The 20,909-nt window shown below is 39.7% G+C and overlaps 1 protein-coding gene and 1 long non-coding RNA gene across 3 annotated transcripts in view; one reads left to right on the top strand and one right to left on the bottom strand.

Annotated features, from left to right (window-relative positions):
• trabd2b (TraB domain containing 2B) overlaps positions 1-11,903 on the top strand; it is a 70,997-nt gene extending 59,094 nt beyond the window's left edge. Inside the window, exons 5-7 of one of the 2 annotated variants that reach the window (XM_054790476.1) lie at positions 5,356-5,452; positions 8,303-8,557; positions 11,232-11,903. In XM_054790476.1, coding sequence (XP_054646451.1) covers positions 5,356-5,452; positions 8,303-8,557; positions 11,232-11,466 — 587 coding nt within the window. In that variant the 3' untranslated portion in view covers positions 11,467-11,903. Of the gene's footprint in view, positions 1-5,355; positions 5,453-8,299; positions 8,558-11,231 lie in introns of both variants that reach the window. The other variant, XM_054790475.1, reaches the window with a different exon arrangement.
• Positions 1-12,616, bottom strand: part of LOC129189121 (uncharacterized) — a 40,222-nt gene extending 27,606 nt beyond the window's left edge. The window contains exon 1 of the long non-coding RNA XR_008572741.1: positions 12,399-12,616. This is a non-coding gene — a long non-coding RNA (uncharacterized LOC129189121). The remainder of the gene's footprint in view (positions 1-12,398) is intronic.
• Positions 12,617-20,909: the final 8,293 nt, after the last annotated feature.

Below are 20,909 nucleotides of genomic sequence, written 5' to 3'. Positions count from 1 at the left end.
AATTATTATTATTGATTTTTTTTAAACACGTGTGTACTTGTATACTGTATATGTGTATATTGTACAGTCAAACTTGTCTACAGCGGCCACTAGAGGGAGTCTGTAAAAGTGGCCGCTACAGACAGGTGGCCTCTATAGACAGGTTGGCGTCCAGTTTGAATGTTGACCAGTAGAGGAAAAAAAATAAAAAAAGGGGAAAAAAATAATAATGTTGACCAGTAGAGGGCACTGCGGACTGCGGATAAAAGTTGTACAGCACTACGAGGCTTGTTATTATCATGGTTCATGGTTCATGGTTTTAATCCTGAACATGCCTGAGTCAAACAGTAGCACATCACATAGTACAATTCCCAATTTTGCATGTCCAAAAAGGAGTAGGAAGAAGCAAAGCTTATTTAATCTGAATAAAACTGACAAGTTAACAGACTAGTAGCGAACGGAAAAGAAGACGGCTTTGTTTGTGTCGAATACAGAAGATGAGGACTTTGATGGATTTGTGGATGAGGATTGATGAAAAATAACGTGAGTACATTTTAAAATACTTAAATTAAGTACAACTGAACTCAGTTTTGCTCCCGCTGTCGCATGCATGCTAGCGTATGTTTTTTGTTTTAATTGTAGCGTCGCTGGGAGCACGTCCTGTTCCCAGCCTAATTTGCAGTAATGTTTTGGTGCAAATGCTCTTAAAGTTACATGTTTGACCAGGAAATAGCAAGCTCAAAAGAAGACGTCTTTTTTATGTGGAACAACTGACAGTTTGTGTGGATCTTGTGAATGATTGTGACTGAGCTAGGACTCAGTAATTAAAGTCCACACACGGCGGCTTCATTGATTGAAAAACAAAACTTTTTCGTGCATGAAACTTCTACTTGAGTTGGTAATTTGGCTGCTATATGCAGTCAGATATTGACCAGGGGGGACAAAATGGGTGGCCGCTGGCCACGTTGGACAGGTGACTGCAATACACAGGGTCTATAACATGTAAATTTGCTGCGGGGGATTTTTTAGTGGCTTCTATAGGCAGGTGGCCGTTCTATAAAAGTGGCCGCTAAGACAGGTTTGACTGTATATGTATATATGTGTGTACTTGTGTATGTGCATATATATGTATGTGTGTGTTTGTATGTACTGTATACACATGTATGTATTAGCAATTGATGTAATACGAAGAGGCTGTAGGATTAAATAAGCTCTGCTTCTTCCTACTCCTTTTCGGACATATGCATGTTCGAAATAAAATTAAACCAAACCAAACCAAACCAAGTGAATACCTCCACAACATTAACAACAACACCAGAGTTGAACACATGACAAAAACAAACACACACACTCACTATTGTGGTTAACAATAACAGACCTTCATGCACTTTCCACCCTGACTTCCAGAGTACTAGCACAGACACATACAGTTCTGCACCAGGTTCTCATTTGCCAGCTCTCTGGCTGCCGCTGCCTGGTACTTATTGAAAACATCCCATGGAATTTCCTGATGCAGCCACAGCTTTAGACGCCACTTCACACACATATGATCTGCACTTATTGCCAAAAAGAGAGTATGCTCTCTCCAAAATACACATGTAAGGTTTGTTTGTTTGAGCCACTTTCATTTCCCCGTCTAAGAGATGATTTTTTTGGGGTGTGGGAGCCTCTATCATACAGTCCATTGTGACAGTGAAGTGGGACCATATGGGTTAAAGTTACTTACATAATTATGAAATTGCACAAAAATGATTAAAAAGATAATAAAGAAATTCAGGCACTCTCTGAACAAAGTTGTAACATGAGTTGCTATACTGAGAAATGTCTATTTTACAAAATCTGTTTAATTATTCATGAATATTTATATCATTATTTAAAAAAAACAACAATGTAACATATGTCCTGTGTTACTTTTGGTGCGAAATTCTCATGAGGACAAGGTATCGGGGCATTACTTGTCAGCTCTTTCACTGAGCATGTTTGCTGTTCTCAGCCTCTGTCCATGTTTGTCTCTCTTTCTACAGCCTGACTTCATCATTCACTCCACTTTGTTGAACTGTCTTTGCTCTCAGGCTGTGTCCACATGTAAAAGGGTAAAAAACACAAGTATATCTAACTCTAGGGCCAAAATAAATGCCATTCCACATCACAGGTGTTTTAAAAAGTACAGTTACAGACAGACTAACAGGTGGCTCTATCATCTCAAAGTCATTTTAGCCAATGAGAAATCTGAAGAAAGTAATTTACAGGAAAAAGCACAATGGTGGGGTAAAGTGCTAACTTGACTGATATTCAAGTACGGTTACTTATTAGTGTAGTAACATTACTCTTTTTTTTTCAAAATTAACAGGATTATATTATTATTAACGTGATTAAACAACCAGTTTTTATGTCAATTCAAATGAAGTTCTCTCCTGTGTGCTATATGGGCCCTAGACAGTTTAATGCTTTGTGTTTATGCTTATTGCATTAATGTTGTTTGATGAAAAAACACCTTAGTTACAAATTAAGCAAAGTAAAAAAAAATATAAATTAAACTTTACATGGAAAGAAAACAAAAAGGTTCTGCAGAGTGGTGAGCTTATGGGTAAAAGGCCAAAATGAATTGAATTTTTACAATTTTTTTTTAGAAAACCTGTGTTCCTATGGACATTACATCAGTGTTATCCATTTTGTTTTGTCTGTTTTGTTTGGCACTATGCCTCTTTTATTAGGCTGTCTACATCATTGGCTCATCTGCAGTTCAAAAAAATCATGAAACAATGCAGACATGTGCTCATTGAGAGATACAGTATAATTGGTCGTCCTTCTGAGAGTCTTAACATTTTATTGAACAATATTATGGTTTGGTCTTCAAGCCTCCGTTGTGTGTTTAATGTGCGTCTGTGGTTGTACGGTCTGTAGTGATCTGAAGATACTTTTGTACTGGATAATGTTTCTTTAAAGTGTACTCCCCTCCGCTGGCCACAAATCAAAACCAACAAGCGTAATTTGTGGTTTAATCTTGTCATCTGGTTTTATGACTATTAGAAGGCCAGGATACGCGAGTGTATCGTTTTCAACATTTAAGATGGTTATCAGGAGTTCTTTATGGAGTTTCTCCTGTCAATGCAGCTCATTCGCATGCTTACATATGCACATTAGCAAATAATGAACATTGCTTAGCCTGGTCCATCATTTTAATGTAGCATACCTTGGCTGCTTGCAGTCTAGCTGGCTTGCATTCAAACTGCAGAAGAAAAAAAACATTGCCAAGGTACACACTCCCATACCTGCACACTTACTTTTATCTCTTCACTCTCTTGGCATGCTAGCAACATACACCAAGACATAAATGCCCTTTAAAGAACATAAAGAAGTGGTTTTAAGGAAGGGAGAACAAGGGAATCATTTTGAACTTCCCTGAATAATAAATTGCAACTTTCACTAAAGGGCAAAAGAGTGTGTGTGGGTGTGTGATCAGATAGTTGAGCAGCTGCTTCTCATACTCTTCTCATCCCAGCAGCTGAACAGAACACAAAAACAAACAACGCTATCCCTTCCGCTAAATGTTATCAGCTCTTCTCCACCGGGAGATTATTACATTCTGCAGAAGCAACACGTTGGAATATTTAAACACCATGAGGCCACTGAAAAACAAAGGCTCTATCCTGCAGCGTTTCAAGTGTGTTATACGGCTTTTAGAGCTTTGCAATTGACCAGAACCTGAACCAGAACTTTGAATGTCCATAGCTTGGTACAAAGAGAGACAGACAGACATCTTGCTGCATACATAGGAAGTGAAGTCATTATAGAGATGAGGAATGAATGCGGGGCTGAAGAAAAGAGATTGTCAGTATAGTAAATGGAGCCCGGTGTGGCCAAACTGTAACTGTAGACACACAGCAAGGTACAAGGATGTCGACCTTATTGAAATCTTAACTGCGCCTGCACGCAAGCTGCACAATGACAGCGGAAAAATGAATATGTGGATGGAAGAACAAATACAGATGCTCCAATTGTGACTTTTTTCCCCTCAATACACGTTTCAAATGAATTGGAACATTATGAGAGATTTGGGATCATTGCAGCATTATTAAAAACCTGCTTCAAGGGATAGTCACAGACTTTCGGAAACACATTTATATACAACATTGAAATCCACTTGCACAATCTAATGACATCCAATACAAGCGATACAGTATCTCACAAAAGTGAGTACACGCCAACCATTTCTTCCCATCCTCTCAAGGGACAATACCAGTGACATGCAGTCAGGGGAGGCAGGTGAGGCATTACCATGATGAAAAAAAAAAAGAATATCCATCCATCCATCCATTTTCTATACCGCTTCATAAAATAAATATTAATACTTGTCAGGTGAACTGTGTGATACATGTATTTCCTGTACGATTCCAATCGTTTAGAACATTTTATTAAAGGGATATTTAGGATTTTTTGAAATGAAGTTGTATGACATCCCCATCAGCAGTGTAGCGCATCAACAGTATCTTTTCCCCCACTTCGTCCCGTGCGTCGCGTTCTGGTTGGTTTTTGTTGTGGAGGAAAGTAGTTCCGGCTAGTTGCTGGGGTCTCTTAAGTTAAGCGTTCAATAGAGTAATAACACATTTGCATCACAAAACCGTTTCCCACAAAAAAAGGTAAGATTTTCTACCCAAAGGGTCAAAAGGACAACCTCAATTTGATCATATAATGCTGCAAACCCAGCTTTTCAATCCTTGAAGATTAAAAGTGGACTCTCCCCAAGGAAGATCCCATCACATCTTTCCTCCACTGCCTCCCATTGCAGACCATCACAGGCCCGTTTAGAAGTTCAACTTCCAAAAGCAACATTAAGGTCTTTGTTTCAGAAATGGTCAAGAGCATATTCATGATATGATAAAACAGGAGAAGCTGACAAAAGGCAGGAGTGTGCAGGATTGCGAGTGTATGAATTCCTGTGTGCATAAACCGGAGGTGTTGTGTGGTGTTATCAGATGATCTGGTTGATCAAAAAAAGAGCTAGGGGCCACATGTTTAATATCAGAGTGATGGAATCATATGAGGCGGATGACGGAAACAGGATGCTGGCTGTGATGTCGAGTGTCAACAACAACAAGGAAGAAGTAGATGAAGATCTGGCCATCCTATTTTCCACCATGTGCTTGATCAAATAAAACTAATCAAATGGCGGCCCTCGGGCGAAATCTGGGCCGGGAATAACATGAGACCGTCCAACAAGTTAAAAACAGGCAGATTTCCTAAAACACCAGAGTGCTGTCACATAAAATAAGAACAATAGTGAAACAAGAAGTAGAAGACCCTGGGTACTTGGCTTTGTGAAAATGTGGCCCCCAGAACAATTTAGTTGACCTGCCTGGCTTTCCCTTCTTTCAGGTCACTTCCTGGGGAACCACAGCGTCCTGGACATTCTCCAACAAGACGGCTATGAGATTGTTCACGTGAGGCCTGATGACCCAGAGCATGAGACACAGTGAGTATATGGAAAACTGAAACAACACTGATGAAAAGTCTATAAAGTCAAGCCCGATCTGTCTGCTGTCTTCCTTTGTTTAACCTCAGTAAATGTATTGAAGTGCAGTGCAAATACTGTCCAAACTGGTCTTTCATATAAAAATAAAGCTCGGGAATCCTTTGATAATCCTTTGATACTTCGTCAATTCACTCCTTTTCTTGCTCCAGAGGCATGCTGCCAGCTTTGGTTCTGTCTGTTCTCAGCAGCCACTGGTACCGTGATCCAAACAAACACATATGCATGCAGAGAAAGCAGAGTTGTGCACTGTGCCAAGGAGCAGGGGAGACACAGTTTGTTTAATGTGCGCTTTCTCATGAGGGTACATGTTTATAGCAAAACTCCAAATCATGAAAGTACAGGGTGGTTGTTTGTAAAGATAAAGACACTAATTTATTTTGCAATGTTGCTACAACTGCCATTACCGCACAGTTATTGCTTCATCGATATCCATGGCTTTTAACATTAGAGCCCTGTAGACATGAAATAATACCCCTATAGTCACCTTTACACCCCTATTAGTCACTGTTTACACCACACTGCGCAACTCTTATCCTGCAGGGACTGCGGAGGCCGCTAGCTAGAGAGCTAGCGAATTAGGGAGCTAACAAGCTAGCGAACTTTAGCCTCTAATTTATTTCTTCTAAACTTAAGAAACCAAACACTTACCACTTCCACACGGAATGGCGGAATGTGGGGAGAACTTGTCATGGCTGACAGTGTTAAGGTAATGTGACGTAAGGTAATGTCTCATTGTTTTGTGTCATTATTGCCGCTTAGTGACCAGAATACTACATATCACTTTTATTTCAATGTTTTGACTGATAATAGACCATAGTTTACCAATAAACAGCGATCATTTATTGATTAATTCATTACTGAAAAAAAGTATAATCATAATTGAAACACGATATTGTGAGGGATGACTGTATACGCCTCTGTCAGTTTTTTACTTTTGTATTTATTTAGTTATTTACCTTTAATCTATTGATTTTAATTTATGTTTTTGAATATGTATTTACTTTTTAAAATTGTATTTATTTATAACACAGTTTTCTTTTTCTTCTTTCTTATTTGCTTTCTTTCATCAGTGCGTGAGTTATTTATCACTTGCTACAAATTCTCTATAATTTTCTCCCCTATTAGAAAACGGTAACATTTAAACACAGGAAGTGACTAGACTATGAGTAATTGCTGACACATTGACAAGAGGTAGGATTAAATATAAGGTCTACTTCTTCCTACTCCATGTTGGATTCTTGTTGGAAGTGGAAACAAAGTGTTCCCTAATGTAACTTAATAACATGTCCAAAACAAATAAAACCATGACCATGACAACCATAAAGTAAGGGTTTTGAGTTAAATCGGAGGTAGTCTCCAGGAAACACACCTTGGCATCAAGTAGAGGCTGAGCCACACGCCAATAAAATAACAACAACAGGCACTTGAACCTGGATGAAAATGTAAAAAAAGCAGGCCACAAACACTTTAAAATAGTGAAAAACATACACATCCATCCATCCAGTGTGGGCTTTTACAAAGTTGTCAGCAAATTACAGCAGTAAACGCTGCCCCACCCCCACCCCCCCTTCCCTCAGCGCAGACCTGTTCTGGTTTAAAAGCTGACAAGTGGGCTGTTGACTGTGGTCATGCTTACTCACAATGCAAGGTGACACAATGCACAATGGGGGAATAAAACACCACAAAGATGAATTTATGAACGCCGTTATCCTCCATTGAGAATGATGCTCTGACTGACAGGCCCAGCAGAGCAGCGCTGGCTTGGGCTCCATGTGGAAGCCCGACCACAGGCCCTGGAGCTATCATCACCCTGACCAAGCCATCAAAAATGCTGCATGGAGGCCGTAAAAGTAGAAAAACAGCTTGTTGAATACATTACAACACTATGAATGAGAGAGAAGGGCTGCAGGAAATCCAGACATGAGCGTCATGTTTATCTTAAGTGCCTTTTAAGGCACAATACAAATGAGCAGTGTTAGACGTTAGCATGGTGGATTCATTTGATTTTATGTTGCACTTGTTACTGCTTTTGGTGTGGCATTAAAGGAATAAAACTTGGGCATAACAAGCTGTTTTTTGGAGGAGATCACGTGCAAGCCATATTGAAAGAATAACAAGGGGAGAGGAAAGATGAGTAATGGCTGGAAAAGAGAGAAACATGGCAAATTATTTAATTCTGGGTGGTCTGCTTTTGAGCCAAAGTCAGATCTGATGCAAAAAGAAGGGCTACATGAGTTACAACTTCCTCTTAATACAGTGGAACATCTAAGGTCATTTGCACCAGGGTGCAGGTCAACCTACCATTTTTTTGCATTGTTTGAGTAAATAGAAAATAGAAGATATTCATAACGTAAATAATCTGCTTCAGGGTCAAACTGTTGCAATCATAAAATTATGACCCGCACAGGCAATGATTTAATATGTTCCAGGGTCAAGTTGTACAATTTTTATCAACTACATAGGCACATTTTTAACAGCCTTCCATCTCTAATGGTCTTAATGTACATATTGGTGTAAAAAGAGGTTAACCACTGTGAAGAGTACAATGTATCACTGGCCCAGTGATACATGCACCTCATACTTTACTTTTAACAATCATTAGAGTGTAAAAAGTTAACACTGATAGTATGTGGTTAACTTGGCTGACTTCCATGCAGACAGCGTTGGTTCAATTCACACTCACGGATGGTGTGAATTGGTACTTATAGCCACTTAGAGGGAAGCAAGTTGACTATTAATTCTGACCTGAAAGCTCAGGCTGTCCCTCTTTTCTGTTCTCTTCCCCAGCAGTAAACCAGACGATGAGCCAAGTGGTGCCACAAGCACGGCTCCTTCCACCGGCTGGTTGACCAATCCGTCTGAGACGGCGCTGGAAGAGCCCGGGAACATCCCCGGCATCGGAGAGGAGGACCTGCCTCACATGCTGCAGCCTGACAGCCTGAGCCAACTGGAGGAGTTTGGACGGCACAAGCGTCCTCGCAAAGCTCACCGCGGACACGGCAGGCCCCGCCTCTTCAGTGACCTTTGGGTCCGTTTCGGGGTCAGGTAAGATTTCTATCTCTTGTTTTATTAACTGCAGTATTATACCTACACTCCTGATCAAAATCTCAAAACCAGTTGAAAAATTGCTAGCATTTGCATTTTGCACATTTGGATCTTAATGAGGTTTTAAGTAGAGCTACAATATGCAAAAACAAGAAGGGGGGGTGAGACAAAATGCATTTTGAAAAAGTCATTTATTGAAAACAACATCCATCCATCCATTTTCTATACCGCTTCTCCTCATTAGGGTCGTGGGGGGGCATGCTGGAGCCTATCCCAGCTGACTCCGGGCGACAGGCGGGGTACACCCTGGACTGGTCGCCAGCCAATCACAGGGCACATATAGACAAACAACCATTCACACTCACATTCATATCTATGGGCAATTTAGAGTCGCCAATTAACCTCACCTGCATGTTTTTGGGAATGTGGGAGGAGTACCCGGAGAAAACCCACACACACGGGGAGAACATGCAAGCTCCACACAAACTCCAAGGGAGAATCGAACCCAGGTCTTCCCGATCTCCAGGCTGTTCCTGTGTTGGCCAACGTGCTAACCACTAGACCACCGTGCGACCCTTGAAAACAATGATTAAACTGAAATAGGCTGTTTATCAGCTGATCAAAAGTTTAAAACCAAAGGCTATAAAAGCCTAAATCTGCTCAAAATTTTCATTTTCTGTCAGGCATTCACACTGTCATGCTCTTCTGATGGCTAAAGCTAAGGCGCTTTCTCTTTTTGAACGTGGTCGGATTGTCAAGCTGCATAAGCAAGACCTCTGGCAGCGTGCCATTGCTGCTGAGGTTGGGCGCAGTAAATCAGTCATTCTAATTTTTTGAAAGATCCTGAGCATTATGGAACAAAAAAGTCAAGTGGTAGACCCAAAAAAATCACACCTTTGTTGAGCCGAAGGATCTAATTGGCTGTCCATCAAGACACAGGGCGGTCTTCGACCCACATTAAGGCCCTTACTGGTGCCGACTGCAGCGCAATAACCATCAGACGGCATCTGCGGGAAAAGGGTTTAAAAAACAAAAAACGAATTCAAAGACCGCGTCTCCTTCAACACCACAAAACTGCCTGTTTAGACTTTGCCAGGGAGCATCAAACATGGGTCATTGAAAGGTGGAAAAAAAGTTTTATTCTCTGATGAGAAAAAATGTAACCTTGACGGTCCAGATGGCTTCCAAAGTTGCTGGCATGACAAGGAGATCCCACCTGAGATGTTTTCTACCCGGCACAGTGGAGGGGGTTCCATCATGGTCTGGGGTGCTTTTGCATTCAGTGGAAGGCTGGAGCTTCAGGTGGTGCGGGGTTGTCAAACGGCGGCCGCTTACGTGCAGATGTTGCAGCGGGCATCCCTCATGACTGAGGGCCCTCGTCTGTGTGGTAACAGCTGGGTTTTTCAACAGGACAACGCTGCAGTTCACAATGCTCGCTTGACCAAGGACTTCTTTGGGGAGAATAACATCACTCTTTTGGACCACCCTGCATGTTCCCCTCAGTTAAATCCCATAGAGAACATTTGGGGATGGATGGCAAGGGAAGTTTATAAAAATGGCCATCAGTTCCAGACAGTTGCCCTTCGTGAAGCCATCTTCACCACTTGCAGCAATGTTCCCACTAGCCTCCTGGAAACACTCGCATCAAGCATGCCCAAAGCAATTTTTGAAGTGATTAACAACAACGGTGGAGCTACTCATTACTGAGTGCTACTGAAAACATTTTTTGTTCTGGTTTGGAGAGTTTTTTGTTATTTTTTGAGCAATGGTCTTAAACTTTTGATCAGCTGATAAACAGCCTATTTCAGTTTAATTGTTGTTTTCAATAAATTACTTTTTCAAAATGCTTTTTGTCTCACCCCCCCTTCTTGTTTTTGCATATTGTAGCTCTACTTAAAACCTCATTAAGATCCAAATGTGCAAAATGCTAATTCTAGCAATTTTTCAACTGGTCTTAAGATTTTAATTAGGAGTGTATTAGTTTAAAAATGTCTGAAAACCAACAGGTGGCGTCAAACAATTTCTTCCCAAACTAGTCAAACCTTTTCTTCCTGTCACTTGCACACACACACACAATGGAGCAAAAACAAGCGTTTAGATTTTTGTTGAGGAAATACAGTCAATTGTCATAGTTTGTCCAAACAACATAGCAAATGCATGATCTGAAATGCTCTAATTATAGCCAGTGTTGTTATTTACCTAAATCACAAAGAGGCAATAATGGGAAGCAGGCGATAGTTGGAGAGAAAACTTCATTATTATTTTTTTTTATTTAACCCTCTTTGACCACATGTTCATTTATTAACACGTATATTGCACAACACAGGTGCAACAGAACAGATGTTGAAATCACGGTAAGAAACAAACTGCTCAGCCAGCATTAATACCACTTATGAGTTTATTGCAAACAACAGCACCACAAGTGTAACACGCATGAGTTTCACACTCACAGCTGAGTAGTGCAAACAACATTTGAAAGCGCATGCAGAGGTAGATAAAGCTACTGGATGCTGAACAATCATGATACTTCAAAAGCAGCTATAGCCATTCAAAAGCAGACTGTGTATTGGATATTTTGCGGTTGTATCCAATGTTGTAGCCTAAATGGGGCATTTTCTTTAAGGACACCAATGGACCAGTAATCGACTAAACCTCTATGTTCTTCTTCCTGTAGCACTGCCTCGCCACCTAATGTGAGGATAATCAACGGTTACGTGACAGTGGAGCCTCCGCTAACCCACTCCGAGCCAAACAAACATGTGGAGGTCCACGCCACAGATACGCACCCAAGTCCAGCATCTTCCGCGCCACCCAGTCCCACCTCAGCGCAACCTCTATCAGGTCACGGCTCACTGTCACTGACGTGCGCTTTAGCCTGGCTGCTATCACACATGCTGCTTACCTCCTGACCACAAGGCGGCGTCATGCCACCAGACAAAAACTAGTAGCGGTGAAATGTACCAGAACAACAAAACAAAAGAAAAAATAGCACAATGCAGGAATGTTTTTAGCGAAGCTGCCAAGCCCTTCAAAGTGAGTAGACTGCACCTCGTACAAAGCCTCTAAACCACAGGGAAGAGACACAGCAACGCAGTGGAGAGATAGCCTATTTAGACCTTGTGTAGTCACGACCATTACAACGTGTAATACTGTATAGAAGTCTATGATTAACGTTGATATTGAGAATAGAACCTAATAACGACTATAACTCTGTGAAATAACACAGCCCAAAACAGTGCTGAGTTTTATTTTTTTGTAAATTGTGCATTTTGTCCATAAAGAAATATTGTATATTTATTATGTCTGACAGAAAAAAGAGTATATTTTCTTGCTTTTTAAGATACATAGAAAAATAAAGAGACTTGGAAAGCTAAGAATTTCACCTGAGATTTTGTTCTTTCTAATGAAATGTCTGTTCACTCTTCAGGTACAACCTACAATATTTACAGAAATTAAATAGGTTCCTGTTTGATATTAGGCAACAAGCTACTGCATACAGACTTGATTATGTCTCATTACGTCTCCAAAGTACAAAAGTAGTGCCTACTGTATGACATTTCTGTTTATTTTATTGTCCGACTAGCAAGAATAATGGTGTCACACTAATATAAAAGACTTTATACAAACTGTAGAAAGTCATGATATAGTAAATGCTTCTGCAACATCTTATTATTGTCGACATGCTGACAAAAACAAACTGAGCCAACTCACTCAGGCCCTGTCTACACTGAAACGTTCCTGGTATTCTTTTTTTGTCCACACTGTCGCATTAGCAAATTGTTGCATCCAGACGGGAATTTATCACTGGGTGAAAACGATGTAATACATAAGGCACACTTACCTGTGGCGCTGTGAACAGATGCGCAGACAGAACCACTTGACACCAAAACTATTGAAGAAGAAAGAATGCATGCGCTTAAAGTCCGTCGTCTTCCGCTTTCCAAGGCTTGTCTAGACTGACGACGAAGTGGAATTACTTCTGCGAGTCATTTTGGAGTATAAAACAACAAATAAGACAAATAAAACAAATAAAACAAGGAGAATGTCGACTGGGGTGAGTCATGCCGGTCGAAGTATTCAGATATTTTATCGGCTTGTCACTTCTGGCCATGTGATGGCGACGAGGCAGCGACGTCATCGTTTCCCGAAAGCTGTGGTGTGCTTGTCTACACAACAACGACAAGCCAGGGTTTTAATTTTTTCCCACTCTGTAACCCGTTTTTTTAAAAAAAAAAACGTTTCAGGGTACCCAGAAAGCTGTTTCTATTTGTATGAATGGATGAATCTATAAAATACTTTGCTGATAAGGTGTTTAAGCACACTGCATCTATTTGTGTTCTTTGTGCTTTTTATTTATTTTTATTATGCCTGCAAAATAACACACCATGACTCCAAAGTAAATTGCAAGTGCCAGAACTTTGATAAAGAAGGTGAGAACTACTATTGAAATGAAGAAAGAACTTAAAGAAAATGTGAAGGTAGCGTCTATCACAATATGATTGCAATGAACATTAACTAGTTAACACATGTTGCAGTGGGAATGGTTTAAGGGAGACACATTGCGCCGGGCCAGTGTCTGATGATTGTACCTGCTGCTGAGGTTTACAATAAAGTTCAAGTGAGCAAGTATACAGCTCTGACTGTACACTCTTTAAAGTTACGGTTGGAACAGACTAAAGGGATACAGCGTCCGAGTGGCTCTTCCGCGCTCGTGGGTGTGTGTTGAACGTGTGCAAGCAGCAATAAGGTTGCCAGGCAACCTGTCTGTGCAAAATCCAGAAACAGTGAATTCATTGTTTAACTCTACAGTACCTATATTGTTTAACTCTAACACTGACTTGATGAGGAAATGAGCGCTGATCATTAATAAATATATTTTTTTTATTTTTCTCTCCCCTCGTGGCGCCCCCTAGAGAATAGGCATTTCCCCATGTGGCCCATAGCTAGAACCGCCAATGCCACGAGCGCTATAGTGCCACATGAAAGGCGTCTCGCGCGTGGGTTCTTTCCCACACCCTCTGTTGCTATATACTGTTAATCGCTGATCATGTATCTCACTCTACGCGCGTTGAAAACTGACTTGGAACGGGATCCACCAGTAAGCACAGAGCTGCCAGTGATTGGTTCTGTGCAGGAAACCCCGCCCCCGTGGTCACGTCTCTCACCTGATTGACAGCTAGCTACCTGTTCCATTATCGAACTTGAGTCGAAGCTGGGTAAGAACATTTATCATAAATAAATCAATGAATGTAATGACTAATGTATGTCCTTACTCAATAATTCCACTTTTCGTTTACGTGTACATTGTGAGTAATTAATTTAGGTATAAGTTCCAATTACACTAAAACTCGATTTGCATCACAGATTGGAACTCGTTCATAACCCCCTTCTTCAGACATGTTGATCTGTGCAAGACTAATCATGTGATGTTCATTAATGTGACTGGTTAAGCATGTTCAAAATACTACAACAACCACCATGATCACATTTTTTTTAATTAAAAAAACAATATTTTCTCACGTGTAGCTTAATAATGTAAACAAAATATTACAAAAATCAGTATGATGCGTTTTCTATGCCATTGCAAACCACAATATATCAATAATAAACATGTACACCAGGGGTCGGGAACCTTTTTGGCTAAGAGAGCCATGAAAGCCACATATTTTAAAATGTATTTCCGTGAGAGCCATATCATATTTTTTAACACCGAATACAACCAAATGTGTGTATACAGTATTTAAGGAATACTAGCAATTTTAGAATATCAGTCTCTGAATGTATTCTTTGTAATAATGTTGTTATATTGAAGCTAACCAATAATAAATAACTTTTTACCATTAATGCAACTTCTGGTGCTGCATGGTTTTGTGACCTACTCCGTATCTTTCTTTCTTTTCCTTTTTCATCAAAAGGGTTGTCTCTTCACAATTAGCTAGCTGACTATTTGATTAAAGAAGGTTTGATTAAAGGAGGGACAACCCCAATAATAATCAAGTTTTGGTGTCTGACACGGAAAACATGGGAAGGACAGCTGGCATTGCGCTAGAAAAAAAAATGGATGGGTTAAAATGCATTACAATGCATATTTTGAATTTTGTAATGTTTCTGTTTCTGTAATGTTTTACTTTAAAATGTCAGGAAAACAAATTAAAATAAACACATTTTACGGTGTTAAGAAATGTCTGAGAGCCAGATGCAGTCATCAAAAGAGCCACAACTGGCTCCCGAGCCATAGGTTCCCTACCCCTGATGTACACTGAGCAAGTGTACATGACGATAGCAATGACCTGTTGTGCCTGTCATATATAGAAGAGCTCAGTTGTATTTCAGTTTGTGTATAACCTCAGACTGCCATCTACTGGCTAAAACGAAGAACTTCTCCTGGAGCGGTCCCTGTTAAGATTGCAAAATAATGGCAACTATTGAATCAGTATTCATTAATTGTTTCCTTCACCTTCATAGTAAGCCACAAGTTATGCATCTGAGTTAGAGAAGGGGAAAGCTCATTTCCTATGGAGATAACGAGTCTATTTTGCAAGAGACTCATGGTTAAGAAGCTGCAGTTTGTTTTTACACCACAAAGTGGTGCTAGAGTCACATGCTAACTTCAGGTGTCGCTCAGAAGGGAAAAGACCAATTCTGTTGTGTTGGTGCTGTTATATGGAGTTAAACACTGTCCTCTGTATATATAAAGTTTAAGTATGAGCTCAAACGCTGCTCCAAGTATTAAATAGATAAATGAGTAAACACGATGGTCATTGACAAAATTAGTTAATTGATATCAAGTGCCTTTTTTAAAACTGCCTAAATTAACTTGAATTGTTTTTATCTTTTGCAGATGTTGAGCCAAATGAGACATATGTTGTTTATGTGAAATTCGAGTAGTAATAACCAATACGTATATAAATGATTTCAGTCACTAGCCACAACATATCTCAATACATCTTAATGTAATTAAATTACATTTAAATGTGTTTTGTTATTCTTGAATGTCTTAATGAACGTTTAGGATACATAGAAAAATACAGATTTTAAGTCAAGTCTGTAAATAAATAGCAACATAATGCAAAAATGAATGAGTATGTAACTATTGTAATGTCGTTTAAATATTAAAATAGCTTGCAGAGATTCAACAGGCTGATCTCAACCTGACCCTGACTGTACATTTTATAGAAATGGAGTAACTTGATTGTGTGAGAAATGACAGAGCCAAATTAAAGAAATTCCTCTCCTGTCTACCCTTGAAACGCACAGGGAGTAAAAAGAAAGGGTGAAGTTTTTTAGAACAAACAGCCGTTTGGGCCCCTTAAGCCACGACAAGACAATATTTGCCCTGGCTACAATACCATTTTCCCTGGGCTTTGGAGCTGTTGTTTGAGTGGGTGGAGGCCTTGACAGGCTTGCTCCGAGGTGTGACCCCACCCCCTCCCCCCGTCACTCTTCTGGGGGATGCCTGCCGCATATAAATAAAAGATTACAGTGGAAAAATCAATTTCTGAGCAAACTCATTATAAATGCCCCTGCACCTTAAATGATTCCCATTTCCTTCCATTCAACCCGTTAGCAGCCCCTTCCTCTGTCCCGCTCTCCCCTCCTGCCTCCCCCGGTGGTAATTACTTGCACAAGTTGCTTTTCGCCCTTTGATTTGCAGCGTTTCACAAATGAAGGTTAAGTTTGTTTAACCGTGCTGGATTTGCCAGCCATGTTAGAGCATATAATGTGGCAAGCCTCTGGTTTCTCCTCACACCTCCAGCACACCATAGCGTGCTGCAACCAATCCCCTCTCAAGCCCCCACTTGCTTACGCCCCTGTGCATCTTGAAGGTGGAAGGGGGCACAGGGTCCAAGGTGAAGGCTTATTGGATGGAGCTCTGAAGCCATTGATTTAAAAGAACGGGGACAAGGAAGTTGTTAAAAATCACCTCATCTTTGCCCTGATGGAAGGGACGGGGGGATTATTTGTGCATCTCCTCAAGGTCTTGGCCACCACAATGTACAAACACAATGCTATTATTTGCAGAGAAAAGGAGGAGATGCACTATAACAGTGAAAGGGAGCATGTTTTCTTGCTTCACGAGGTCGATTGATCGCTCACAAAAAGTCACAAAAGCCAAGGTGAACAGCCATCGATCCTACCCACTCCATTAAGAACATGTCAAAATGTCTAGCACTGATCTTAGGAATACACAACGGAGCCAAACAACAGACATGCAATGTTCCCGTGTTGTTGTGTGCTGTTTCTTTTAATTCTGCCTGTGTAATTACAGGAAGATGTTCCAAGTGTTACTTAGGCAGTGTTCACACTTGTGGTTTGCTACTCCGGTCTGGACCAAATGTTTTACAAAGCTCATATGACATATTATGTGATGTAACTCAAATATTCCAAACCAAAATGTCGTCTGCTGGGTTGAAAGCGTTGGTTATTTCTGTATTCTGCTGAATGTACTTGCTTAGATTTCTCCAAAAGCATCTAAAACATACTTTCAAAGAGCGCAGTTGTCTCACACATAAAGAGACAGCACTTCACATTTTCTCTAACATATGTGTCATTTCAGCATACATACTTTTTTCTGTCATTTTAATGCCGGCCCGTGTCGTTTGCCATTGTTGCGTTCACATTTGAGCTCAAGTGAACCGAACTGCACCAGATTTGACTGGTTGACAGACACCCAAAAATCAGTCAGTATCTGGTGTGACCACTATTTGCCTCAACCATTTGCATGTATGGTGAATATGCTGTTCTGGGTTGCGGATCAAGAGGCCCGTGGTGGCGGTGGGGTAATGGTACAGACAGGCGTATGTTATAGACAATGAACACAGGCGCATTTTATCGATGGCAATTTGAATACACAGCGATACCCTGACGAGATCCTGAGGTACATTGTTGTGCCATTCATTCATGATCATCACCTCATGTTGCAGCATGATAATGCACGGCCCCATGTCGCAAGGCTCTGTACACAATTCCTGAAAGCTGAAAATATCCCAGTACTTGCATGGCCAGCATACTCACTAGATATGTCACCCACTGAGCATGTTTAAGATGCGTTTACGTGTTTGTTGAGTGTAAACATAACCAACATGGTTTGGAATATTTTAGTTACGTCACATAGTAAGTCACAAAAGCTTCCCAATCAAGTCCTTTATGCGTGTGTTTTGTATGTTTTCAGATGCCACTGTGAATGCTAAGCGAACTGCACCAAAGTGCGCCCCAACTGTCTTTTCATTTAAATTTTTGGTCCGGCCAACTAGCCAAAAGCTTTAGGACAACAAAAGCGTGTTAAGAGCCTACGCAGATGGATGATAGAGATAGAGCTGCTCTCTCTTTAGATAATCCAGCTGATAGCCTGCGCAAAGCCACACTGTTTGGCGAGGTCTTCCAACTCAAAGCCAGTGTGTGTGCAGGATGAGACATTATTTCGCTCCATTGTCCGCATTCCCTTGAAGATGTGCGGCTTGGAGCAATTGTGTTGAGCCCGGTGGCCTTGAAAGGCACGGGGGGGGCGTCTGATAACTTTGATTCAGGTGCATGTGTCAAAAGGCAGCTAGAAATGTACTAGCATATAGGGGTTCGTCCTACTTTTAGAAATTTGTTTCATGTATTGCCAGAATATTGATATAAAGCCACCTCCCTTTAATTATAGAATGTCACGTAGTAGTGTGCATACCTCCTCCAAGGCTGAATTATTAACAAAATAAAATACAATAAAAAGTAGTGGAGTATATTTGTGTGAGTAGGCTACCTCTTTGTTCATGGCGTATGACTTGGTCCATGTGCCACCTCTCTACAAAGTTGTGGTGGTGGAAATCAGTTTTGTATTTTTAGTGTAATCTTGCTAATTGTGTTTGTCCTTATATTTATTTTGTCAAAAATCTGTCCCTAGTTTTGGGAAGGCCTCATGTAGAGGTTTGTCATGAATTGTTATTATTTATGTTAATATTATTAATTGTAATTTTAAATGATCACTGTCATTATTGTAAATTACTGTGGTCAGTAATGCTGAACTTTTTCTCAAAAGGATTTAGTACAATTTCATAGAAAAAGCATTACTAGTAGTCAATCGTTTTTGGTTACACAAAGAAAATCTGTTTAATGAACTGATGTTTAACCTTTATCCCTAACAGGTTTTAAATGATAACACAGCAGCAAAATATTGTGATTTCAGCAGAATATGTCCACCATGTTTGTGGAGTACGTTATAATGGGATTCACTGGAGTGACTCGCTGCAGGGGTCTTTGCCTTTTGTGGCAAAATTGTCTAGTTTGAATATAATACAGTGCTTATATTTTTTTGTATGAGTTATTACAAAATGTTCAAATAGTAGTGATTACATACAGTCTGAATGTTTCTCGTGTTGCTGTAAAATAGTGTAGTTTTAATGTATGGTATAATTATTTTGTGCCTTTTTAAAAATAAAAAACCCAACCAAACATTTATTACCTAATCTCTGTGTTCCAACGTGATTAAAAAATAAACATACAATACACAACAAATGAACAATAAATAAATAACAGTGGGGTATGTACAGCGTATGAGTGTTGCTCATGTTGCTGTAAAATAGTATAGTGTTAATATAATAGTCTTAATTTTTTATATGATTTACCACAAAATTTTACTACAAAATTTTCCAGCTCCAGCTCACCTCGAGGGTTAAGGTGACAATAGAAACTAAACATATAAGTGTTTTAAGGTTAGTTTTTCCCTAAGATCATATTTGTCCTCTCTTGTAAAAAAGTATTGTATGACATTTTTGGGTAGCAGGTAATTGCTTGCTTTATGCATAATTTTAGCTGTTAGAAAATTTACTAGATGAGTGAATTTGTGATTTTAGAAGTAACGAATTTGTATGTTCTCTATGTTATGGTTATCCTAACTGATCTTTTTTTCAGTACATTTAGTGAATTAAGATTACTTTTGTAGATATTACCCCATATTGCCACACAATAAGTTAGATATGGTAATACCAGAGAATTATGACAATATAAAAATAAATAAAGTACAAGTAAATAAAAACAAAATGTTGAATGACGTATTGGCTTAAAAAACAGGAAAAATAAGCAATCTGTGGTATTTTTATTCAAATGTATGTATATTAATATTTATTAGATTTGCACAAATTCAATGTAAATCTTATCTAAACATAATATTCATTTATTTTGACGATCAAAACAGATGGAATCATTGATGCAGCCTTTTTTTTTATGTATCTGCCTTCATGTAGTGCTATACTGTAAAACAAGAGTAGCAGTGTTTTCCAAGAAGAGCAAAGAAGCTCCAAAAGAGAAGGGAATACCATGTTTGAGTACACATAAATGCGCTAGCATGTGCATTAAGCAGGGTGCTGAGAGTGTTGTGTTTCACAGTTTTTTGCCATGATATACTGCTTTATTATTACGAACAAGAGGCACTTCACATGCGGAATGGCTTCTCTTTGATATCGACAGCAGCTTGAGGGAGAGAGTGCACTCAACAACAGGCCAGGGCGAATTTATTCTCTGGGGGCGTGTGGAAAAAAACAGATAGTTGTGTACTTCCCTGGCAGCGGTTGGTGCGTATGCGACAAGTCCAAGCGCTTTGATGCTACGGTGACGACACTCCACACGCTAATGAAATGTGGTAATTACAGACACATGAAAGCCCTCCCAGAGAGAGCTGGACAAAAAGGTATAACAAACAAATATGACTTTACCCAATATGATTTTACTTTATAAACATATATTTTGGGCTGTTCACTTGCGACAGAGCAGTGAGCCAGTGGTTGACCCATGGCCAGGGGAGAAAGGTCCACTGATTAGGAACACCATAGTCCCTTTTCATGAGAAAACCTGGTATGTTGCAGAACGCATTTTCTGTGTGCTAGGCCACAAGTTAGACCGCAGATAGGTGTTAAATCTGATAATAACAATTTTTACACTTTCAGGAGGTAAGTGTTAAAGTTGTCTTAATAACCCAAACAGACTTTTTAAATGATGTCCTAACAAAATAAAGGATGTCCCAAAAAAACAATAATTGTAAACTAGGTGTTTACCGTAAAGCACCGCGTATAAACCGCATCCGTGTATTAACCGCACCCCCATTTTCAGGCTCATCGCGGGGAAAACAATTTTTTTAGTTCATAAATGCTTTCCAACTCTTTGATCTCAAATCAACATGCGTAAAGGTACTAAGCAATTTCAAAAAGAAGAATAAAGGAGAAGTCTGAACTTTGGCATCTAGATCTTTAATATTATGGCTAAGCACAGATTAATAATAATAATAATAACAATAAAAAATCAAAATAAAGAAATTTTCAGAGATGTTTTCATATCTTATCTTTCACTGCTTCTCTTTTTCTCTATTATTATTTTA

The sequence above is a fragment of the Dunckerocampus dactyliophorus genome, chromosome 10 (genome assembly GCF_027744805.1).
Source record: "Dunckerocampus dactyliophorus isolate RoL2022-P2 chromosome 10, RoL_Ddac_1.1, whole genome shotgun sequence".
NCBI classification, from domain to species: Eukaryota; Metazoa; Chordata; class Actinopteri; order Syngnathiformes; family Syngnathidae; genus Dunckerocampus; species Dunckerocampus dactyliophorus.
The sequence above is the reverse complement of the archived record's forward strand: the minus strand, read 5'-3'. Positions and strand labels throughout refer to the sequence as shown.